The 24,219-nt window shown below is 45.1% G+C and overlaps 1 protein-coding gene and 1 long non-coding RNA gene across 2 annotated transcripts; one reads left to right on the top strand and one right to left on the bottom strand.

The window, feature by feature from the left end:
• The first annotated feature begins 9,296 nt into the window (after positions 1-9,296).
• LOC124699403 lies at positions 9,297-13,070 on the top strand. The gene is made up of 2 exons (XR_007001379.1): positions 9,297-9,333; positions 12,893-13,070. It is a non-coding gene; the product is annotated as an uncharacterized LOC124699403 (long non-coding RNA).
• Positions 13,071-15,724: 2,654 nt separating this feature from the next.
• On the bottom strand, positions 15,725-22,265 carry LOC124703371 (CBS domain-containing protein CBSCBSPB3-like). The gene is made up of 14 exons (XM_047235588.1): positions 21,955-22,265; positions 21,698-21,857; positions 20,922-21,054; positions 19,941-20,111; positions 19,563-19,641; positions 19,356-19,469; positions 19,190-19,256; positions 18,990-19,095; positions 18,837-18,895; positions 18,601-18,710; positions 18,399-18,526; positions 18,232-18,314; positions 16,497-16,586; positions 15,725-16,368 (listed from the first exon to the last, which is right to left on the bottom strand). Exons 1-14 carry the CDS (start codon positions 22,122-22,124, stop codon positions 16,186-16,188), a joined length of 1,653 nt encoding a protein of 550 aa, XP_047091544.1. The 5' UTR covers positions 22,125-22,265; the 3' UTR covers positions 15,725-16,185.
• Between the last annotated feature and the right edge of the window lie 1,954 nt (positions 22,266-24,219).

Raw genomic sequence — 24,219 nt, forward strand, 5'->3', positions numbered from 1 at the left:
GCCCGCGTCGTCGTCGCTGCTGTCGTCGCTGCTGTCGTCGCTGTCGTCGGGCGGCGCTCGTGGCTCGAACTGAGGGTAGCGCAGGCGGGGGATATCGCCGGCCGTGATGTAGTCCATGACGCTCTGCAGAGTCCGGCCGTACCACCATAGCCGACGGCCGGCCTCGTGGAAGTTTCCGGGAGGCGGACCGTCCTCCTCATACCGGCGAGCGCCCTCTCACGCCGATTGATGAAGAAGGCGTCCCAAGTCCGCTGGTTATCGGGATGCCGGCGGGGATTCATCCGCTGCTCCGGCGTGAGGTCGAGGTAGTAGTGGTTCGTGATGGCCGCCCGGCGCGCAGCACCCGAGGGACGGGAGGGACCGGCACGCCGCCGGCGCTAGGCTCCAGCCGGCAGGGACGCGGTAGCCGGAGGGCAAGGGTAGTTCGAGGCGCAAAGCTCCTCCACCTGCCGGTAGGTTAGAGTGGGTGCGGTGGAAGCCATGAGAGAGTGATGAGAGATTGTAGAGATGTGATGCTGGCCAAGCCGGGCTACCTATATGTAGTGACAAATGGCGGGAAAAATGGGAGCGGGAAGACAGGAGGCGGGAAGAAAGAGGCGGGGAGAAAGTGGCGGGAAGAAATTGGCGGGAAAAAATTGGCGGGAAGAAAGAGGCCGGAAGAAATTGGCGGGAAACAATTGGTGGGAAGAAAGAGGCGGGAAGACGGGGAAGAAATGGCGCGAAGACGAGGAGGGAAGAGGGGTCGGCGGAAAGAGGCGGGAAGAGGGGGCCAACGAACTTTTGAATTGAATTAGTTTTATTTTTATGAATTTTTGATAATTTGTATTTTTAAATTTTTGAATTGAATTATTTTTATTTTTTTGAATTTTTTGATATATTATTTGTATTTTTAAGATTTTGAATTGAATTAGTTTTATTTTTATGAATTTTTTGATATATTATTTGTATTTTTAAGATTTTGAATTGAATTAGTTTTATTTTTATGAATTTTTTGATATATTATATGTATTTTAAACATTTTGAATTGAATTAGTTTTATTTTTATGAATTTTTTGATATATTATATGTATTTTTAACATATTGAATTGAATTAGTTTTACTTTTCTTAATTTTTTGATATATTATTTGTATTTTTAACATATTGAAATGAATTAGTTTTATTTTTCTGATTTTTTTGATATATAATTTGTATTTTTATAATTTTGAATTGAATTAGTTTTATTTTTCTGATTTTTTTGATATATTATTTGTATTATATGATTTTCAAAAAAGAAAAGTATTTTCAAAAAAGAGCTTTAGTCGCGGTTGGCTCGGCCAACCGCGACTAAGGTCCTTGCGCGCGGGAAATTAAAAACCGGGCGAAAATCCCTTTAGTCGCGGTTGGGGTCGCCAACCGCGACTAAAGTGACCCTTTAGTCGCGGTTGGCGACCCCAACCGCGACTAAAGCCCCATCCCTATATATTCCCGCGCCGCCCGCGGGCGCATCGGTTCTTCTTCCTCTCGCTCGCTCCGTTGCCGACGCCTCACTGCGCCGTCGCCGTCGAGCTGCCGCGCCTCGCCGTCTCCGTCGCCGCACTTCGCCGTCGCCGTCGCCGCACTCGCCGTCGCCGCCGCCGTCTCGTACGTCGCCGCCCCGCCCACACCGTCGCGCGCGCCCGTCGATCTCCCGTACGCGCGCGCGCCCTCGTCGTCGCCGGCGCCGCTCGCGGTCGAGAGAGGAGAGGGAGAGAGCGCGGCGCCGTGGCCGCGCGCGCCTCTGCTCGCCGGCGCCGCTCTGCTCGCCTGAGAGAGAGAGAGGAGAGAGGCCGGCGGCCGCCGTACCCGCGCGCGGTGAGAGACAGAGAGAGGGAGAGGAGAGAGCAGCGCGCCCCGGCATTTTTTTCTTTCTTTTTTAGTTTTTGTTCTTGTTAATTTTAAAACAAAAAATAACTAAAATTTGAGTTAAAAGTTTGTGTAAAATTAAAAAACTAAAATTTGACTTAAAAAGAACTACAATTTGACTTAAAAAAGATTGTGTAAAAAAACTAAAATTTGACTTAAAAAAGATTGTGTAAAAAAACTAAAATTTGACTTAAACGAATTAACGTGTTGTTAATTAAAATTGTAAACTAATTAAAATTTGACTAATTAAGTTTTCTTAAGTTACAGAATTTTGATCACTAAAATTTTTACTAAAATTTGTTTTTTTAACTTAACTAAAAATTTGTACACTAACAAAAGTTTGACTTAACAAAATTTAACAAATATGTAATTAATATGTAACAAAATTTAACAAAAATTCTAATGATCAAAATTTTAACTTAAGATAACTTAATGATCAAAATTCTGTAACTTAAGAAAACTTAATGATCAAATTTTAAATGATCAAATAATAGTAAAAATTTTCTTAAGTTAAAATTTTGATCATCATTAAGTCTAAATTTTGTTAAGTTAAAATTTTGATCATTTAGTCTAAATTTTGTTAAGTAAAATTTTAACTTAACAAAATTTTATTTGGGATCGAGAGGGGGCGGCGAGGGTTATGTGTCCTCGGCACCGCCACCGCCCTCTCGGTCACCGCCACACCGGTCTCTCGGTCACGCGGTCACTAAGTCCCCCTTTCGCCACCGCCACCTCTCTCTTTATATGTAGAAGAGATGTGATAATGCTGGCATATACACAATTAATTTGTTTTGACTACATGTTTTCAGGACTGACATATGGCGGACGATAGAGCTGACCCGATTCGGACAACTATGATCCGGACGCCGAAGACCATATGTTCGGCATCATAAAAGGCGATATTCCATATGTGCCGACCGGAGAAGAAGAAGATGATATCTCTTCTTATCCGAACCTTGAGTGTGAAGATGAAGGGCGCCGTCGGCAAGCGAGATGATGCCGAAGAAACGTCGATAAACGACGATCTTCAATTGGAAGTAGCAACCACCTCCGGCGCCGAGGTATATATATATACATATTGAGCGTCCGGTGATACAAACTAACCGATTTGAATAAATGTGTGTGTACTAACGCGCGCGACTCTCTTTCTTATTTTAGCCCTCGGCCGGATCGTCGAAAAATCGAGTACGTCGTCAAAGCGTGGCGCAACCAAGACGATAAAAGCGGGAGAAACATGCACCATCGATGTTGTCGACGAAGCAACCGGCAGGCCGCTGGAGCCCAGCAAGAACGCCACCAAGTTTGTCAGCCAATGCGGAGCCGTTGTTAGAGACAACGTCTCGATCACCCGCCAGGAGTGGAATGAGCCAAAGAAGGCACGTGTTGGTTTCACTTTTGTCGAAAAGAGAGAAAAAAAAGATTGCTTCAACAAGCTTATGGAACATTTCGTTCTACCTCCGGAATACCGCAAATACGATGAGGAGGGTAACAAGATTGCGGAAAACAAGGAGAGGCGCAAGCTAGTCAAACGGTTCGCTCTTTCTAGGATGGCCAACGCATTCCGGAAATACAAGCAAAATCTAGCCCATGACTTTGTCAACCAGGGCAAGACTCCGAATTTCAAAGGACAATATGAGAAACTGCAACATGATTAGCCGAATTTGTGAAGCAAAAGAAATCGGAGCAGCTTCCTTGAACTATCGAAAAAAATAAGGAAAATGCGGCCAAGAAGGAGTATAATCATAAAACGGGGCCAGGAGGGTATCGCTTTGGCAGCCTAAGTGGGAGAAGATGGAGAACGAGCCGAGGGCGCGAGGAATCCGTCCAGGTACGGAGGGATGGGACCCAAGGGCCAAAAGCTGGTGGTACGGGCATGGGGGATCGCCGAACCCGGAGACAGGGGAGTGTGTTTATCGGGGCAAAATAATTACACCCACCCAAAAGCTTATTGAGGCAATGAGGGAGGCTCAAGAGGGAGGATCAGGTTCAACGGAGAGAACGACGCCCGACAAAAGCCCTCGGGAATCCCGAACACGGAGGACGTATACGAGGCATGGGGCCCATTCCGTGGAAAATAGGGTTCCCCGAACGATGACCCGTACGGTTACGTAAGCCGTAAGAGAAAGATGGATCGGGATGCAGATGTTGTGGCGAAGTTGGTAACGGAAATGGATGTGATGAAGAAAACCGTGAGTGTACTAGTCGCCGAAAGAGATGCAGCTCGGGCGCAAGCATGTCGAAGATCATCCAATGGATCTCGGAAGCCAGCGGCGGAGAAGAAGCAGCGTGGCTTCCACGGAGGCCTCACCGGCTGGTGCACCGACGATAGAAATTACTGCACCGGAGCCTCCGGTGGTCGAAATTACCGCACCGGAGCCTCCTCGCTACCCCGTGGACGATATAAAGGAGATGAAAGCATGTCATCTGTATTATCCTATCGGGAACATGTCCATGAAGGTAGCCATCGGCGGTTGCTTTACCACTGGAGCACTCCACCACAACAACCCCATTCAAGATGGCTATGCTCGTGTCACGGTGGAGGAGATAGTCCAAGGGTTTGAGGACCTGGACATTGACATTGCTACACCCGAAGGGGTGAAAAGACTTGGAGATGTCAAGCGCCAGCTCATTCTATGGCGAAGAAATTTATCAAGTTTCCAGGCGAGGCGCCAACAAGTCCACCCCCGTACGGTGGTGGTGGTGGCGGTGGCGGTGACGGTGGCGGTGGCGGTGGCGGTGACGGTGGCGGTGGTGCTTCACCTAATACACCTCATTCACGTCAGCCGACGCCGCCCCCCAGTCCTCGTCCGGCGGGTGATCAGACACCGGTACCGCCCCCAATCCACCTCCGGCGAAGAAGCGTAGCAGTCCCGGGTTATTAACCCGACCCTTACGTACCTAAGAAAACAAAGGTACCGGAGGTATCACCGAAGCCTCTCCCGGGAGGTCTTGGGAAAGTAGTGCCGAGGAAGTCGAGGCGGCGCGGCTCGCTGATTTAGAGAAATGGAAGGCGAGCGTCAAGAAGAAAATAGAGGGCGAGCCCAAGCCAGTATATTCTGACAAGGAAAAGCAGTGGGCTAAGTCATTTTTGAACACACCGTCCCAAGCCGCGAAGAATCTGCCTGACGACTATTTACGTGAACTTCGTACTCGCGTTCAAGAACAGGAAAGAGTTGGCGGAGAAGAAAGCCTTGAAGGACGAGGCCGAGTCAAAATTAGAAAGGGGGAAAGAAGTTGCCCAGCTCGGGGAACAAAGTAAACAATCGATCGCCCCGCTCATAGTGCAAGCCGCCGATCCGGATGCCCCCGATATCATAGCAAGCTGCGGCAGACATGAATTGACCGTAACGAGTGCCGGAGAACAAGCGGCCGAGTTAGGTATCACTCTTCGTGCACTCGCTAGGCCTTGATGAGGCGCCAATGAAGGACGTAGTATTTACATATGTGAAGAATGGCCCTCTCGTCGAGCCTGCGCAGGAAGAGGATCTACCTCGACAAATGCTAGGTCTGCTAAATTGGTACAAGGGTTACATAAAACATAAAAACGCCAAAGAGTATATCTATGCGGAAGTTAGATATGAGCATCACTTCAAACATTACTGGGTACAAATTCCTCTGAGTGAATTGTTCCAGCTGTTCAATCTGCGCGACCTCGACAAATCTATCATCAGTTGCTACGTTCTGTAAGTGATTTATTAATTTCTACCCCATCTCGTTCATTGCCGGCCTGCACTATATATATATATATATATTGTCCTAACTATCTTGTTGTGTACGCTATATATTATGCAGAATGAAGAAGCGGGAAATGCGAATAAGGAACATCCATGATGTTGGGTTCATTGACCCACACATCGTTAATTCATATGTGTTAGAACACCACCCCGCCGACGTGGAGGATGACCTGTGGCGGTTTATTAGAAAACAGCAACGGAAAAGTGATATTCTATTTCCTTACCATTTTGGGTGAGTGTTTCTGTCTTGAGCACATTCTCTTTTGTTTATGGTATGTGGCTAATCGATGAGTTATGCATGACTCGTGCATGTATCGTGTCCGCAGGTTCCACTGGATTCTTATGGTAATTAAAGTTCAGACCTCCTCGGCTTCTCGTCCACGACTCTCGAATATGGATCCGGCGATTTGGGGCGACATGAGAAAAATGATGCAAAAGTAATTATTTTCATTCATTTGCGCTCTATATCGATCGGCCTATTTCGTTCATCATTTCCTAATATCAAGTAACTAATTAATAACTCTCTTGTTTATTTAATTTTCTTTGCCTCGTAGGGTTTGGAGACGGTTCGTAGATACCAAGGTCGGTGAATTCAAAAAGGAGCTACATTTTAAAATGGCAAGTGCGGACGATCGGGGATATTCAGCCACCGGGGACCAATCTATGTGGATACTATGTTTGTGAGAGGATCCGGAGATACCGCAATGAGCGGGACCAGACGTGTGAGAACAACATCCCGAGGAATAACCTCCGGAAGACGCTTAGTCCGAAGCTCGCTTCCGACCACTTCAAGAGGAACTAGCTGGATGGTTGGCGAGGGAAGTCATCGATCCTAGAGGAGAACACTATTACGATGACGTAGAACTTTATATGCACCAGAATTTGTAACTAACTTGTTCAAAATTGTATATGGTCATCCGATATTGAATATATATTGTATATGGTCATCCGATATTGAATATATATTGTATATTCCTCTTGAATTCTTTTTGGTTCTAATTTCAAATTTGTTTGAAATTGTACATTCATATGCATGTATGTATACAGTACCGTAGAATATGTGAAACTCCTTCAAAATTAAAACCCAAAAGAAATAAAACAATACAAATTAAAAAGAAACCAGATTTAGGGGAGGGGGGCTAAAACCCTAAACCTCGCGGAGACCTTTAGTCGCGGTTGGCCAGAAGAACCGCGACTAAAGGTCCTCCGCCCTGGCGCTCCCCTGCGGCCCACGTGGACGGGCCTTTAGTCGCGGTTCGTAAGGAACCGCGACTAAAGGAGGGGGCCTTTAGTCGCGCTGCTTTGGTCGCGGTTGCGCCACCGCGACTAATGGCAGTTGCCAACCGCGACCAAAGCCTGTTTTTCCACCAGTGTATGCGTGCCTTTTTCTTAGTTTACGTGTAAGCTAGGGTAGCTTGTGTCATACTTCATGTTGCCATTTAACGAAGAAACCTCTCCTCGTTTAATCTCATGCTTTCGAGGAACAAGATGATATTTTCCTACATAAAAAAATGTATATTTAACATTTAGTGTTCCTCGTGAATAGAGAGCTTGAGGCATAGTCCAACATTGGATGCTCCTCGAAGGCGAGGAGGATTATTACAACCTCCAACCCTGTGTATATGTCCGACGAGTATCTCTGGATCATCTATTTGACCAATTAATATGAAATATATATTTTATAACGGTTATAACTTTAATGTTGTACAATTTATATTATGTATATCAAATTGACGACTTAGGAATACACATAACCTGTACACCGGGCCGGTGGGGTACTACTTTCTAGAGGAGTTTTCAACAGGAAATTAGTTCTGTAGCTGGAGCACATACGGTCTCCGCACGGCGGAACCTAGAAAATTTTAAAGGCACATGTGCAAAATTTATTGTGAGAAGCATACCGATTCATTTTGTATAGTAGAGTAGTTATTTAGAAACTGCCACAATCCTATGATAACTGCATACGGGTTCTTCAACTGATTGTGTTCATTGAAATGGGTTCACCAGATCTAGGGATGGGTGGTTACACTTGACACTTGACGCGCAAACGCTTACAGTAAGCATTACCCATGCACAGATGTACACACACCTCTATGGACGTACGGACGCACATCTTATATCATAGCATCTCTTTTTTGTTGGGCACGTCACGTATCAATGAAAGGATATCGCCAGTTAAATCCTAGAATAAACCCATGTATACGAGTATCCATGCCAATTCTGCAACTTAATCGTGGATGAGTTGGTTCCACCATAAAAAACCTACCAAACTCGGTTAACCCCAGATCACTATACAGTAGTGTATTTTCATAGCCAGGTTGGGTTGTAGTGTCACATTGTGGCTACCATGTTCTTGAAGGCCCCCTTGAACTCGTAAAAGAAGTAGCAAAAACGCTCAGTGCTTCTTCCAGTATAAATTTTAATTTTTTCCTAACATAAGTCAGGGTCAAGTCAAACAGTGGAGTGTATTTTTCCATTTCAGCTTTGCCAATACTAGTCAACATCACTGTCGGTAAATGGAAATGCTGGTGATCCCGGTTCGAAAAGAAGACCCGTATAAATCCGGTCTTTCAGCTTTGTTGGATGCTGGCTTCATTGTAACACCACGTACTAGTATATCTCTTGCTGTTATGATTTAACAAGGTACTACATCCATTATTGGTCAATCAAGCCATCAATGGTACTAGATCAGAGTAATAATGAACGACAACAAACTCCATCTTCCTGCGGCAGTATGGTGTACTTGGTACCATTGTTCTGTAACTGCTAACTCTATGATGAAATGATCAAAATGTAGCAGCAATCAATTGCACAATGCCTTTTCTAAAACAGCAATGAACTAGAGTAGCAACTCTATGTGAGGACCTCGGGAAATTTTCCTGATTCATCAGTGATTTTTATGAAAGTTTGGAAGTTGAGGGTTTATTTGAAAGTTTTGTGCCTCAGGATTTACCGGCTGCAGTGTCAGGTACTACAATGTTTTGCTGGAAGTGTCAGATACGAACTTAGGGTCTGTTTGGATCACAGCCCAAACCTGCCATACCAAAAAATTGGTCAGCTCATGAGATTTGGTGGCTGTTTGGATCGGTACCGAAAAGTTGGCTTGCCCATGCGCGCCTGCGCCTGCGCCCACCCATGCAATTCTCGCTAGCGCGCGGGCAAACTTAGGGCATGAGCAATGGTGGCATACACAACTAGCTGCTCCATGTAAAAAAATTGTTATAAGTAACATGGTCAATTTTATATCTTCAATGAAAGCTACAACTTTAGTTAGAAAAATAAGAGAAGGGACCCCACAAATATGACACTATGTATCTCTTTCTCTCTCCAAAAAGCATGCTTTTAAAGCTTAAGATCCCACTTCCTAAAGAGGAGGCTGCCTCCTCATCCGAACCTACTTTGGACCACCCGAATCTAATTAAAGGTGTGTGGCAGTAGCTCTAGGGCAGGGGCGCTCAAAACCTGCGCCAAAATATTGGCATTCCTAAACTCCTCGTCTCTTTCTTGGTGGGTCCCATGTAGTGCATGCGCAGGGCAGGGTAAGTTTGCACGGTTCTCTTGTAATTGATCGGTCCTCAGCTGATTATCAAGTGCCGCTGATATAAAATGGGTACAAACCAAACATATATCTACTTTGACAAAATTTTGGTCACCTTGCTTGGGCTCAAACCAAACATACCCTTACATCCTAGAAATAGTGACTCGAAGCTCATGACGGTATCAACCATGCAAATCCAACTGCTGTTGTTTTCCGTTGCTGGGAAAATCCAAAAAAAAAAAAATTAGAGAATGAGGACATCCAACTGTTTTTTAGCGGGTATAAACTCCAAAAAGAATTTGAGGGAAGGTAGTTGTATTTATATGAAGGAAAACGATGCATTGCCTCCGGAGGCTCTCTCGCGTCGTGGCCTCCGAGGCGCGCGAGCGACACACGTCCATCCGCGTGGAGGAAAAAGGAATGAACGGGCATTGTCATGGGATCCACCACTACCTTAACCCGTCGTCCCATGCCCACATCGTCTTCCTCCACACAATCATTCCTTGTTTCTTCTCTTTCCAGTATCTCACATCCGAAGCAATCGATGCCGCCGCATCCCAGCCGCCGCTGCCTTCCGAACAGCTCGCTGCCGCCAGCGTCGGTGCTCCACACACACCGCACCTCCTACTGTCCCCCTCCCCTGCCCACGTGACCTCCGACGAGGTCAACTTTGTAGTCGGTCGAGTGGCCAAGCCGTCGTGGGAGGCGGCACCACGGTGGTTGACATAGGTATGCCATATTGGGCCTTTAGCATTGGCGTCCCTGGTACAAAGCTTAGGAAGGAATAAAGGAAAGCCCATGAAGAAATCCAGAAGAAGTCGAAGATATCACATTATGTAAATTTAAATTAGGAAAGCAGGCATATATCGGGTGAACCGACTTGTAATGTAACTCGATCTCGAGGTAGACTCTGAGACCTAGCCCGCTATATAAGGGCTAGGAGGAGCTACCGAGAGGAGATAGATTCAATCAGACGAGACACCCTTGTAACCCTAGTTCGACATAATACAATCTCGGTGATTCGCCCTTGATCATAATTCTCACCGGCTGTGCTACAAGGCCATGCCGCTAATGCTGCTACAGCCGGTCGATGCTACTTCGAACGACACTCGTAGATGTTGCAAGGGAAGGCGGCACTGCTGCGAACCACGAGCCTGGGCGGTGGAGCTACATATGATGTGTGGAGGTGCTGCAGACTGTTGTTGGTGAGTTGCATATGTTGTGCGGTGAAGCTGCAATCCCTCATCGCTAGAGCTGCAAAGGTCGGGAGCTGGAGCTGCAAATCCCCACCGCCAATGCTACAAAGGCCCGCTGCCAAAGCTGCAAAGGCTGGTAGCGGCTGCTGCAAGCGAGCGCTGCCGATGTTGCCGGTGGGGGCAACGGTGCTACCGACGCGGCGGTGGTGCGGCTGCCCGAGGCGACAGTGCTGCCATATGCGGAGGATGGCGCTTCCATGAGTAGGAGGCGGTGCTGCAAGGAGGACACGCAAATGTTGCAAGGAGATTCAGTGGTTCTTCCATTCAGAGTTGACGCGTTGCCAGCGAGGTCCGCATGGTCCGGACATTTTTTGTGTGTGTCAGGGAGGATGGTGCGGTTAGACGCTATCTCTGCATGGCGTTTTTGTTTTGTTTTTCACTTTTTTTTCTATGTGGGGAAGAGAACAATTGGACATGGATAGCGGCTAGGGGGATACGTGTCACTTGGAGGACTCCGAGGTTCGAAAGAAATTATCCTAAGAAGGATTCTCAGTACTATCCACAATTGAACTGAAGAATACCATGCCTAAGCCTAGGCCTAGTAAAAGCTACCATTTGGGCTTATCTTAGCCCGGCCTGGCCGGCCTGACCCGACCCGACCCAAAAATCCTGGGCCAAGCCAAGATTGCATGTCGGGCTAGGCTTGGGTCGAGATTTTGAGCCCGACGGTCGGGCCGAGCTTCAGGCCGGAGTAAAGCGTGGTTTAAGCAATAGTCTGGCCAGGCAACTTGGGCCAGGTCGGGCTCGGACACAATTTTAGGGCCGGCAGTCTAGACGGGCCAGCTCAGGCCTAGATTTCCTGCCTCAGGCTTTTTTGGGCCCGGCCCGGCCCAATTTTTGCCCAGGTAAACCCACTTCCCAGGAACGAGCAAAGATCCCAAGAACCCTAGACCCCAAATCCCACTGATCTCACTTCACTTCCAGTTCCCATTCGTCGTCAGTCATCGCCAGCATCGAAAGTGTGAACCCTAGACCCCAAATCCCCCCATGGATCTCAGCGCCCAGCGACTGAAGCATTCGGGCGCCGACGGCGACGGCGGCGGCGAGGACCGCCTGAGTGATCTACCAGACGACGTGCTCATAGACATCCTTGTCCTGGTCGACGACGCCGCCGAGGCCGCCCGGACCAGCGTCCTTGCCCGCCGCTGGCGCCGCCTCTGGGCCCTCCTCCCGGAGCTCAGCTTCAACTTCATCGGGCACCACCGCATAGACGCCGCGCTCGCAGCCCATCAAGTGCCGGATCTGAGCCTCCTCTTCGTGCTAACCGAGGATCCGTATCCTGAATTCGTGTCGGAGTGGCTTCCCGCCGCCGCGCGCGCTCTCTCTGGCCACATAGACCTCGAGGTTTTTCGGCCGGATACCGAGCCCGTGGCCGAGGAAAGAGGCGACATTGATCTGCCTTGCTTCGAGAAGGCTACCTCCATCACGCTCAAGCTTGGGTTCCTTGGCCTCGCCCTGCCTTCATCCGGAGTGTTCGCCCGGCTCCGTGGTCTACAGCTGGTTGACGTCCGGCTACATGGTCAGTCCGGGCTCGGCGAACTTCTCTCCTCCCAGCGGTGCCCATCCTTGAAGTCCGTCATTGTCTGCCAAGCCCGGGGCCTCGACAGCTTCAACATTCACTCGGAATCTCTTCTAAACATAGAGCTGTCGAATCTGCATTGCTTGCAGCAGCTCACTGTCATTGCGCCGGTACTCGAGATCTTAAGAGTGAAAAACTGCTTTACCAATCCGCTGGATCCAGATCTATCAGTTGCCAACATCTCAGCCCCTCATCTGAAGTTGCTCGAGTGGATGAATGCTTATGATCCAAGTTCTATCCAGCTTGACAACATGATGCATCTTGAAAATCTGGGCATCAAAATTTTTATTCTAGAGGGAGAGGAGGAGGCTGTTGAACGCAATCTCTATTGCATGACGCTTTTGTGGCGCTTTGACCACATTCGCGCTCTTGATCTCCTGATTTCCTATCCTCCGGTTAGTCCTTTCTTATGCCGCCATTATAATATGTCAATACTCAATAGATAATGAGGAAAACATAGGGTTTCAACTTAAGGAATATGCATGTTTTTTCAAAGAAGTACTTAAGGAGTATGCAATGTAAATTCAGATAGCTCTCACTTGTTTTGGTTTGCTCATGCCACCTGCAACATGGCTTAGTGCACTCAATCCCACTCTCTCCAGTAATTAACATTGAACTCACATAGTAGCATAATATACTACTCCCTCTGTCACCTAATATAACATCTTATATTATGGGATTGAGGGAGTATTAGTTATTCAGGGTGACTTGAGCTCTTCGGAGTGGGGAAATTTGATCATTAGTACTCCCTGAACACCCACAACCCAAAAACCCCGCCACATACAGGAATGTATACTGTTACCTGTTTGCTAGTCACTGCAGAAAATGAGCTATTTTGTATTTCTTCCTACTGTTATATACTCCGTATAATTCATTTTTCTGTAACTTCCTACAAATCCACAGGACATATGTACCGGGCCATACTTGATGGAACACATGCCAAAGCTTCATATTACAATCTTGGCGCTGGGTATAATGGCATATGGACATTGCTTTGGAGCAAGCGTATTTGATGTTCTAATGAGGTGTCGTGGTCTAAAAAGGCTGGACCTTGATTTTCTGCCAAGAAGTCAACTCGGGGTAATATACTATTGTTAATTTGATTATCTAATGCTTGAGTTGTCAGAGAAGTCATATGAGAATACGCATTTCTAGAGATTTGAAAGAGAAGAATATGCATTTTTAGGAACACATTGGTTTGAACTGCTTTATTGGTCTGCTATTAACCTTTTGCTCTGTGATCATGCCTGTATTAAATATATGGCTTATGTATATCCAAATGAGAACACTTGGATCTTCATATTGACAAAAGCAGCATACAGGAGTACATGAGAAGGGTTGCTGACTTGGTAATAGGTTTTATTTCAAAAAAATCGTCAATCTGATGGAAATGGCAAACTAGCGAATGGGTTCCTGTTTCCTGCAAAGAAATGGGAGATCTCTTTTGTCTTATCCACGGAGATCTGCTTGACTATGGGTGATACATAATTCAATAGCTGAGGATTTATGTGCATGTTATAGACTTTAGTAGTGATGTCCATTGTACTTGTATGATCATCATAATCCCTTCAAAGTTCAAATTAATTTCCAGGTGTTATTCTTTTGTGAATTTTGTTGATGGTATATCTCAAAGTATTCATCAAGTTAAATAATTTTCAGTTAAATCTCTCTCTTAATTTATGCCATAAAACCATACAGGTTAATCTTATATGTGATATAACCCTTGTTTCAGGAACAAACTCTCTGCCCATCAGGTTGCATATGTGATCAGCAACCAAAATGGAAAACTGAAGAGCTTGCGCTGAATTGCCTTGAGGAAATAGAAATCCATGACATGAGGGGAACTGAACATGAAGTTGCTCTTCTGCAACGGTTGTTCCATTGGGCAATAGTACTCAAAAGGCTGAAAATAGTTTTCCATGAATTAATCACTGAAAGCAAGGCCAAAGAGCTCCGCCAGTTATTACTAAGCTTCTCTAGGATAGACATATGTATCGATATTAGCACGTTTGTTCCATAATACGTTGGCACCACTTTTTTGCTTAGCAACTTTACTTTTGCGAGGATGAACACTTTTTACTTGTTTCCGGCATATGATACGAGGCACTGAACTCTAGTTCCAGCAACTTTACTTCTGTGAGAATGAACTGTAGTTATTACATATATATGAGAGAGTGCTGTGAAATTGGTGACAAGTGCCCTGGAATATATTGTTAATGATGTCGTAGAAATGAAGGGTTAGTTGCTGACTCGCCGTCCAGCAGATCTGTCGAAGATGAATAGGAAGCTGCCAAGCTGCTTATCATTTTGGTTTCGTCACAGTAGTTGATGGCAAGTGCATAGCACATGCAAGTCAGGTTTCATTTAACGCAGATTGTAAGCATTGTTCCTGGGATGTATGGACTGTCAGGGCTGATGACGCGATGCAAACCTGTAGTATTCAAAATGATACGACACTTTAATCATATGTTTTTCCTCTGCTAGTGTTTTAAACATGTCAATCGAAGAGACATCAGTTCCTCAGCCATTATCCCTACTATGCGGTTTGTTTGGTTAGTAGGATTGGAAACCATATGGATTTTCCCTGTGACTTAATTTGCATGCAATTTCAAAGGTTGATTTCCATTGCATCCAACTTCACAAAAGTTTTCCTTTGTTTCACTGACAACTACGGCTTCATCCTTCGGAACAATCTGCCTTTTTCTTGTGGCGTAACTAAACAAATATTTTTATGTGTTTGGAAAATCTTATGAGCCAAAGAGGCCCTAAATTTTGTTTCCATAGACGGTTTTCCTTGTCTCTCCCTGGAGTAAAATATGCACACAAAAAGCGGAGAGATAGAAATTGATATGCTATATAGCTTCCATCTCGTTATAGATGATACTTTAGTCAGCTCAGGTAGTTGTACACCTATGACAGATCAAGTTAGCTGCGTCGTCATTAGAAAATATTAAAAAATATGAGCTGAGGCATTACATGCAAAAGGAATTTGTATGAAGTGGCTCCTGATTTTATTATACAGAAAAGACAGCAAAATATACTATTGCGATGAAATGAAGGGATTTATAAGAGGGAGGCAAAAGACAAATGGAAAACTCTTACTTTTAATCCTATATAAATTAGAGTCAGAAAAACAGTTATGCGTGTCTTTCGCATCTTATGTAGATCATCACCGGCCGGTATGGTCATGCGTGCCTTCTTTTGGTACATGTGTAAGTTGTGTCATGCTCCTCTTGTCATGTTGCCCATTTAACGAAGAAGCCTCTCCATGTTTGTGTATTTTTGGTTCTCGAGGAAAGAGGAGATAAAATAGTAGCTTCTCCCTGCTAGTTTTTCTCGTGAACAGAGAGAGCTTGAAGAACACTCCCTAGTCCAGCACTGGATGCTCCTAGAAGGCTGGGTATCACAAGTTATTAGAGGATATCTTTCAACCGGAAGTTAATTTTGTAGCTTGAGCATTCCCTCAAAAAAAAAAAAAAGTAAAGCCTTTGTATCTTTCTCCCCTTCCATCTTTGCTGTCAGTGAAGGGAAATGGCGGTGATCCACAATCTGTATAACTCATCTTTCTACCGTATAGCTAACTCGAGGATGAAATGATCAAAGCTTGATACAAGCTCACAGCCACCACACTGTCAGTGTTCATAAGCGTCGCTATAGTTTTAATCCTTGAAAGAAGATATTTTATATATGGTGATATATCTTTCCACGGGAAAAGGAATGAAGATATCAGTACACTAAAATAAAGCTGGTTTCAGACTATAAACGATATTTTGGAAATAATCATCATGCTATTATGTCAAAAAGAAAAGACATGCTGGCGTTGGCACATTACTTTCAGAACAGATGTAAGAGGCACATGCACTAATCTGACAACTCACCAACCACATGGGAGAGAAAATATATCCACCCCATTTGACAGATCAGTGATTATTTGGAAATTATCCCACAAGTAACCCCTTGGCACCAGATTTGTGGTCAAAATATAGTTTTGAGGTTTCTTCCCTGTATATAACTGAACTCAGTTGATCAAAACTTTGAGATGGTGCCAGCTGATTAGTTTCTGGATATCACTGCATCTGGTGTATACGATGATTTCCAGTTCTCATTCTTAGCCAGCTGAAGCGCCAATGCGCCGAGTCTTCTCAGAGACATTAGTCATATAGCTAAGGACTGGAATAATGTGTTCCTATCTGAATTCATCCTCTTGAGCGCTTCAAGTAAACCAGCACCACGACGCCTGTCAAGGCAATAGCTCCAGCCATCAACCCGTAATGAACAGGCGTCAACTGACTTGTGTGGGAAGACACCAGCTCCGGCTCCGGAAATTGCTTTGTAGCTTCAGAATTGGAATCCGACTCATCAACGTGTAACCTCAGGACCTGTAATTCCAAGTTCAGCACCAGTGACACAAAGGTGACAAGCAAATGACCAGCACATCTTGCAGTGATATAAGTTTTTAAAAAATCTATGAAGTGGACAACAGTATCCGAGTCAAAGAAAAAAATACCTTCAATCCAGATGATTTAGCATGCGTCACAGCACCGGCAAGATCAGAATCTGTAGTGAGCAGCACTCTATCACCTTCATCATCGTCGTACTGCGTAGAACAACAGAGTCATTATCTCATTGCTATTGCAGCTTGGGTGTAGCAAGGGTTGCAAGTGGCATCCCGCATAAGCCCGCGAAAGCATTATCTAGTTCAAACTAGACTAATTTGCTAAAAAAAAACAGTTACAACTAAGTTAACCGATTTTAACTACGAAGCGGGGCAGATCGGGTGCCGCTTTGCAACCCTAGGTATAGCACAATTCAGGGTAGCCTAGCTGAGAGACAGTCAGTACTCTACAGTTACGGATATATTAATTCATGGGACTAGGTAGCTAGCAGTAGCACTCAAGATAACTGGTGTTTTTAAACACAGGTTCTTGGTTTTGGTCCACTAGTTACATGTATCATCTTTTTATACTAGATAGGCTCTCATGTCTTTTGGGAAGGAGAGTGGACAGGATAGAACAGAAGGAAATGGTTTTCTGGGCAGGAAAACGAAGGATAGCAGGAGTCAGCAAGTCAGGCTCGTCCTAATGAACTTATCTCTTGCACTAGACTTTGCCCAACTGGCTTACCTTATGGCACAAGGTTGTTGCCTGACCTGCCTTATTCACTGCCTCTACTGCCAACGCATGCACTTGGCAAAGCACGACACTGCTATGTGTGAATCCATAAACATGGTAAAGATATAAAATGAAGCAACATGGGATAAAAATGGATGCTAACTAGGTACTTGCTTCTACACGGAATTATAGCTGCCATTGGGGAGGGTACCGGTTAACCAAATCCACACCCAAAATTACCCATTACCCATTTATTTTAAGATTATCCATACCCAAAAAAATTGGGTATTGCCCAGTGGATATGGGCATACCCAGCTCTTCCCCGTTCACCCAGCACACTGCTCTTGCTTGCTGGTCGGCCAGGGGAGGTAGAGGTGGGAGGTCACCGATGGCTCGGCGAACAAGGAGGTCACCGTCAGCGCTGCAAACCGGTCACCGGTGGCGCAGTGAACAGCGAGGTCGTCGGCGGTGCGGCGAACTAGGAGATCGCCGGCGGTGCGATGAACTGGAGGTACATGTGGGAGGTCGACGGCAGAGCAGATTGTCGAGCGCTGGCAGCCAGGCCGCGGTTGTGCTCCAACCCTCCTTTCCCACTGCCCCCAACCTCCGTTCCCCACCGGCGACAGCCACGACACCACATCTCCCCTCACCAGACTACAAGCCCCCTCCGTGTAGGTCAATGCCACCCCGCCTCAGCTGCGCGTGCGCCTCCTCACCCGGAGCTCCACCGTCCTTCTGCTAAGCCTTGGCCGGAGCGGGCGCTTTTGCCGTCGTCTTCCCGGCGGGAACTGCGTCGAGGCCCCAAGACTGGAGATGTTGTTTGCTGGGTATGGATAATCAGTGGATAACACCGTATTTACCCTCTCCATGCCCAAAGTGAAATGGGTAATTTATATTCTATCCGTACCCTCCCCAAAAAAGTGGGTATGGATTTGGGTGTGGGTAATAGGTATAAAACGGCAGCTATACACGGAATTATATCACAAAATTCTTCATAGTTCATCAAAGCAATATATATAACTAGAAATGCTAGAATTTGAGGATAAGGCACTTGCCAGTTAGCCACCTAGTTCCTCCGTTCAATATGCCAGTGAGAAGTTTAGAAACACATAAATATCAAATAATGCTTACCAAAAGCTGAATTGGGTCCTTCTCACCGCGAGTGCCTAACCTTTGTGTTACAGAAGATATAAGCTCATCTAAACTCTCTGAACCTGCCGAGGTGTAACACAAAATGTTGTTAGTTGGTACACTGCAACCATGGTTAGCTATCATCCAACTATGAATAGAGTACCCACCACATGTAAATCTATGCATACGTCTCTTCTGGTCCTCGAGCTTGAAGGCAAAAGAATTGCCAGTAACAGCAGGATAAATGCTACTCCTGCCATCTCCAGCCTCTGAAGGCGGCACTAAAGATATTTCGCTGAGCAATGAAAACATAGAGGTAAGCATTACAATTGATGCAAACAACAAAATCACAAGAAAGCATCAACTAACCTGTGGCTATCAAATTCCTCGTCTGGAGGCTCCAAAGCAAGAGCAGAGTCCCAGAACCTCTGCATTATTGTGTTTGCCACATCATTTGCAGCTCCAGGACCACCTTCGACCTTCACACAGAACACGTTAGATTGACCAAGATTACCGTGAGATTCTCAGACAAGTGTACCCCAGTACATTTGCAAGAGAGAGAGAGAGAGAGAGAGAGAGAGAGAGAGAGAGAGAGAGAGAGAGACCAGCGAAATGGCTGCATGGGTAAGCTGCAGAACATCCAAGCAAGCAACAACTTTCCCATCTGTTCAAAGAGAATTAAATTATGTTAGATAATAGATACACAATATAAAAGTACCAAACAAATAAGCCTTAGGCTGAGAAGAACAAAGTTTTACCTCCATCAATAACAGGAATATGCAAGAATTTGCCATCATGCATAATGTGTAGTGCGTCAAGAATTGTCGTATCCAATGTAGCACTGTCCGGGTGTGGAGTCATTACCTTAAGCAAAATGGTAAATAGCACTGTGAGTCTAGAGTATTTTGCAATAACCTTAGCCATCTTTTAAAATAAGAGATTGATCTGGAGAAGAAACCTTTTCTACTAGAGTTAATTCAGGAGAAAGGTTTTGTGCCACAACACGCATAAGAATATCCTTTGAGCTGAATTTCACAGTAACATATATACATTAATAGCTCATAACAAAGATAATAAGAATAGACCAAACACAAGTTCCATGAAACATATGTGGGAATGCGTACGTAAAGATTCCTTGCAGCGAATTTCCGGTAGTTATAATCACCGAATTGACGCGTAGCTCACGCATTTTTTGGGCTGCTACATAAACAGGATCTGAAGGTGAAACAATTGCTACCCTGCAAGTTAAACAAGAGACAGCTCCCATCATCCAAATAACCTTTTGTTAAAAAATGAACCAAGAAAAAGGAATGGGAGAAAACATATCATACTTTGTGCTTTCTGTGATAATGGTTGACAAAGAAGGTTTAAACATCCGTTCTCTCAGAGTTTCTATTAAAGTGTGAGGAGCTGTATGCACAAATAGTTGAAGCATTAGTTTGGGTCAGCTAACATGAGTACAACAAAATTGCAACTCAAGTACAACCTATTTAGAAAAGAACACATATTTATACTTTAGAATTCCAAATTGCTACAATGTAAACAATATCATTTAATTTTTCTTTAGAATGAACTGGATCTTATTAACTATTCACAACTATAAGTCACATGGCTACAACACACATGTTCCATTACTTCTCAGTTTTTACTTGGGTATCAAAACAAGAACAAATGAATATAGTTAGCTGGCACAATCTACAACACAAGACCTGAGAAGTTGCCTCCTAATTGGCGCTCAACCCCTTCTACAGCAGCTGCAAGTGCACTTCCTTGTTCTGCTGCCTTGTCCAGTCTTGATATTGCATCATAGAGGCATTTTGCAATGTCTAGCATGGCAATAACCTCACCATCTTCAACCACTGGGAGGTGTCTAAATTTTCCTGAAACAAGAAAGTACAATATTAACTTTACAAGGACACGACATATCTGGAAGTAAGCTTTATGTGAAGAACATGAATACAATCAGCATCAACATACATCACATCTCTAAGGTAACTCTAAGTCGCTACAACAAAAACACACCAAATAATTCCCCTACAACCATGCATATGAGACTTTCTAGTGCTTCTGTTACTTCATAGCATGTCAGTTTGTATTATGAGTATATACAAACCAATAGGATTTTTTAGAACTAACACTTAGTTGGTTATATATCATTCAAGATATGTGGTTTGAATACCAATCCATCTTCTTAGAAGTTTCCTCTATTAAATGTCAATGCATCAGGGGTTTAAGTTATGAAGCATCAAACCCTAGAAAGCATGTCCTACATAAAATCTTGACCAAGCAGTGAAAAACTCAGTATACACAAAATAGCCTCAGAAGTATTAAGAAAACATGAGAGGACTAAAACATGAATATTTGATAAACATGAAGTGCTAAAACTTAATCAACTGTAAGAAAAGAGAAATATGAAGTCCTCATGGCTTAAACAAGTTAAAAGAGGGAATGCATTGTTTTGCTGAAAGATCATGTCAGTAATTGAACATTTTCAGGCTATAAATCATGCAAATGGAAAGGAGAAATGCATTTTAACTGATACTCATAGTGATTAAAATACAATTAGCTTCACCAAAGACAACACATATTACAACTTTGAGGATGTGAGTCCAACTGACTCAACCAGAAATACATTGACCACACAGGTACAGTACTGGGAGCCATTCTAGTAACTTAAAAAGATAGCTCACCTTGGACCATTTTCTGCAACGCCTCGATAGCAAGTGTGTCAGCCGTGACGTACAGAGGGCTTCGGGTCATGATCTTGGAGATGATTGTTTGCTTAACGCGCAGCCCCTCGGCAATAACCCTTGTGGCTATGTCCTACATCATAAATTAGAAAATGAGTAAGAAAAGGCAGAATATTATGCATCGCGGAAATACTAAAGTAACCATAAGCCACTTCACATGTAGCAGTCACAGAGACTGCTAATCAGTCCAGGAATATAGTTGAACGCATTCATGCAACAGTATTCATAGCATAACATGAGCGTACAAAACTTCATCCAGATATACACTAACGCCAGCTTACCTAAACATCAACAGTGAAGACAAGCATACTGGCCTCAAGTCCAAATTTGAAGCATCATCAAGTAAACAAAAAAAAGGGGACAAACGGAGTGTGCAGTCATAAACTAATCTGGTCTTAACTAACAAAGAAAACACCAACCTAAACAGGCGTTACTTTAGTCTCTACTGTTGAATGGCCAAATAGGGATTGAAACAGAGTAAATAACTGGAGTATCCCCTCGTAGTGGTAGCTGCATTTACGCAACCGGGTCCAAGCCACGGGACAAGACCAAATTGGATTACAGACACAAGCAATCTTTATGGGGCCTTGCAGAATGTAGAGTACAGTTCAAACAGCCAATGTACACCGTAACCTAGAAACATGTGTCATCCGAGTTTTGATTTCCAAACAATAACCGGCACAAGTATCAGTAAATATTTCAAGAGAGAAATGTACCTTGTCGGTGACAATGCCTGAGAGGAGGCCGTTGACGTCGGTGAGCAGCACGGCGTCGACCCGCCTCGCCGCCATACGCCGGCACGCCTCCGACACCGTCGTACCCTCCGGGATCGTCAGCGCCTTCGAAAGCCGCAGGTTCTTGACCGTCCTCTCCCCTCTGACGAAACCCACGCCCGACAAGAAAATCCAACATTTTGGTCAGAACCGAGGTGAGAAAGCAGCAGAGAAAGGGAGGAAAGCTTTCGGGCCCTTACGCGACGTGATTGGGAGAGGCCGGCTTGGAGGGGGCCTTCAGGTTGCCGTTTCCATTTCCGTTAGGGGCAGCGGCGGAGGGATCCTCGGACTTGCGGGAGGAGGCCGCCGACGGCGGCCGGCTGCGCGTGCGGCGGTTCTGCGCCATCGCGGCGGCGCCGCCGGGGTTCATGGTTTCGGCGGCCTAGATGAGGATGAAAGGCCTAACAAGATTATCGTATGGGGATTGCGGAGGGAGGCCGGCGGGGAGAAGGGCGGCGGCGGCGGCGAATATTTGGGGGAGGGGAGTGGTCGCTGCTTCTGTTGGGCTTCTTCCTCGCTTGTTGGGGACCTATTCATATTTCGGTCCTTTAAATGCTGCATTATTGTGTTAAGTTGCATTATTATGTCATCATTGATATTTTAATACTTCTTTAGATCTATAAAAATGAGAAAAATCGCACTAAAACATTTGTAGATACATATATTTTTGAATAAATATTTTAGATTTTTTTGAGCGAAATAAATATTTTAGATCAGAGGAAATAGTTCATACACCAATACTTGTCACCTTTTACACAAGGCCAAGAGCCACTCCATGGTCAACGAACAATGTTGTGCTTAACTTATTATATAGGATCCATGGTCAACGAACAAGAAATAGGGATCGATTGATAAAGAGACAGATGAAAAATACATTAGTTAGTTCAATAGATAGAGTTACCATAACCCGTGTAAAATGCAGCCTAACTCCATTTGTGTTTGTGCATATTGTAACATGTAGTATATTTTTCTCCTATAAACGTCCGGAATTCCGAGAACTTGTGTTAATAATCAATCCTAGCATGACACGGAGAACTGAGATTCGATAGCACAGCGTACTTCGACGATTAACTCCTACATCTGCGGGACATATTTTACTGACGTTTTTTCTAGGTACTATTATGGTACCGTCGACAACAAACCCGTCGAGGTGCAAAGACACATCAGATCTGCAATGTCACGCTGATCCAGCACATCTGCCATGGGCGCCGCATCATCCCGAAAATCAACCTTATGTCTAACCTACACCTCGTGTCTCTCGTCTATTTTGGCTAATCACGATGTCTTTATATAGGTTACAAGAGTTCGACTAAAACATGTAACCTTCCGCATAACTACATGTTCAACCATAGTACTACCCATGTCTATACATCCGCACACCCGACAGCTTGGTCTACATCCCATGTTGGCCCCGATCAATCTGAACTATCACGACGAGTGGGGTGCTCCTATTTAACACCTCATGTGTCGCCAAACGCATTGATGCCTATGGGGAGAGCACCACGGGCAAGGGATAAGAACAACATGTGGTCATCTTCCTCCCCTGCTGCTTCTTCTTCATCCCAACCTCCCGACCATCTTCTTGATCCCCCCGCCACCACCGCCTATCAGCGCCACCTGCGTGGCTGCGTCCCCATCCTCCCTCTAGCCTCCCCTAGCCCCACGTCTCCATCGGCGGCAAATGCCCACACCCCAACCCTAAGAGCTTTTCGCCGGTGAGCTCCCCGCACCCCACCCGCACCGCACCCGACCCTAAACCCTAAGTTTGCTCCCCACATTCGCCGACGACATCGCGGTCAGCCGCATCATCCCCGTCGGTGCGTGCATGGCCTTCTTCTTCCTCCCCGGTCACCCACCCTCTTCCTCCACCGTCTTCGTTTTCCTTCCTAGTCACGCTCTTCCTCCTGACGACCACCTAACTGGCCAGCCCACCTATCCATCGCCGGAGGAAAACAACCGTCAGGGCGATATCGTTCGCGTGAAGCGTCAAATATGAACCACCTGATGAGTGCCTCCGAAAAACTGCCCACGATGTAGCCATGGGCAAGTGTGAACAATGTCCTGAAAAAGCTTCTCGGCTCAAAAGTTAGCTACGAAATTTCATGTCAATAACCACTATCACCGAAAGCATATACAATGGGATAGAGTGAAACATGTCGCGCATCACAACGATAATGATTTGCTATTTTGCTTCTACATGAGCGAAGGAGACTTGGGTAGTACAAATGTGCAACACGTACAAAGAATTGTGGTGGCATGTACATTTGTGTAAATAAATAAATCTGATCTTAACTAAATCAGATACCCCTTAACTAACGGAATTGCTAAGTTTCAGCTAGCTGAGATATAGCTTATGTTTCAGTTACGTGCTCTATCGTTGAATTTTATTTTTGCTTGAAGATTCGTGTTTGTTGTTGTTTATACTTTGTTTAGCCCCACATTGAAACATGCTGATGTAATTCGAC

Source organism: Lolium rigidum, chromosome 3, assembly GCF_022539505.1.
Source record: "Lolium rigidum isolate FL_2022 chromosome 3, APGP_CSIRO_Lrig_0.1, whole genome shotgun sequence".
NCBI classification, from domain to species: Eukaryota; Viridiplantae; Streptophyta; class Magnoliopsida; order Poales; family Poaceae; genus Lolium; species Lolium rigidum.

What these genes read in the sequence shown, in the direction of transcription:
- LOC124703371 (XM_047235588.1), bottom strand. Translation starts at nt 22,124, where the DNA reads ATGAACCCCGGCGGCGCCGCCGCGATGGCGCAGAACCGCCGCACGCGC. An exon ending in CAGGCATTGTCACCGACAAG is followed by an intron (nt 21,055 to 21,697) that starts GTACATTTCTCT and finishes TTTATGATGTAG; the next exon opens with GACATAGCCACAAGGGTTAT. An exon ending in TCGCTGCAAGGAATCTTTAC is followed by an intron (nt 19,257 to 19,355) that starts GTACGCATTCCC and finishes TGTGAAATTCAG; the next exon opens with CTCAAAGGATATTCTTATGC.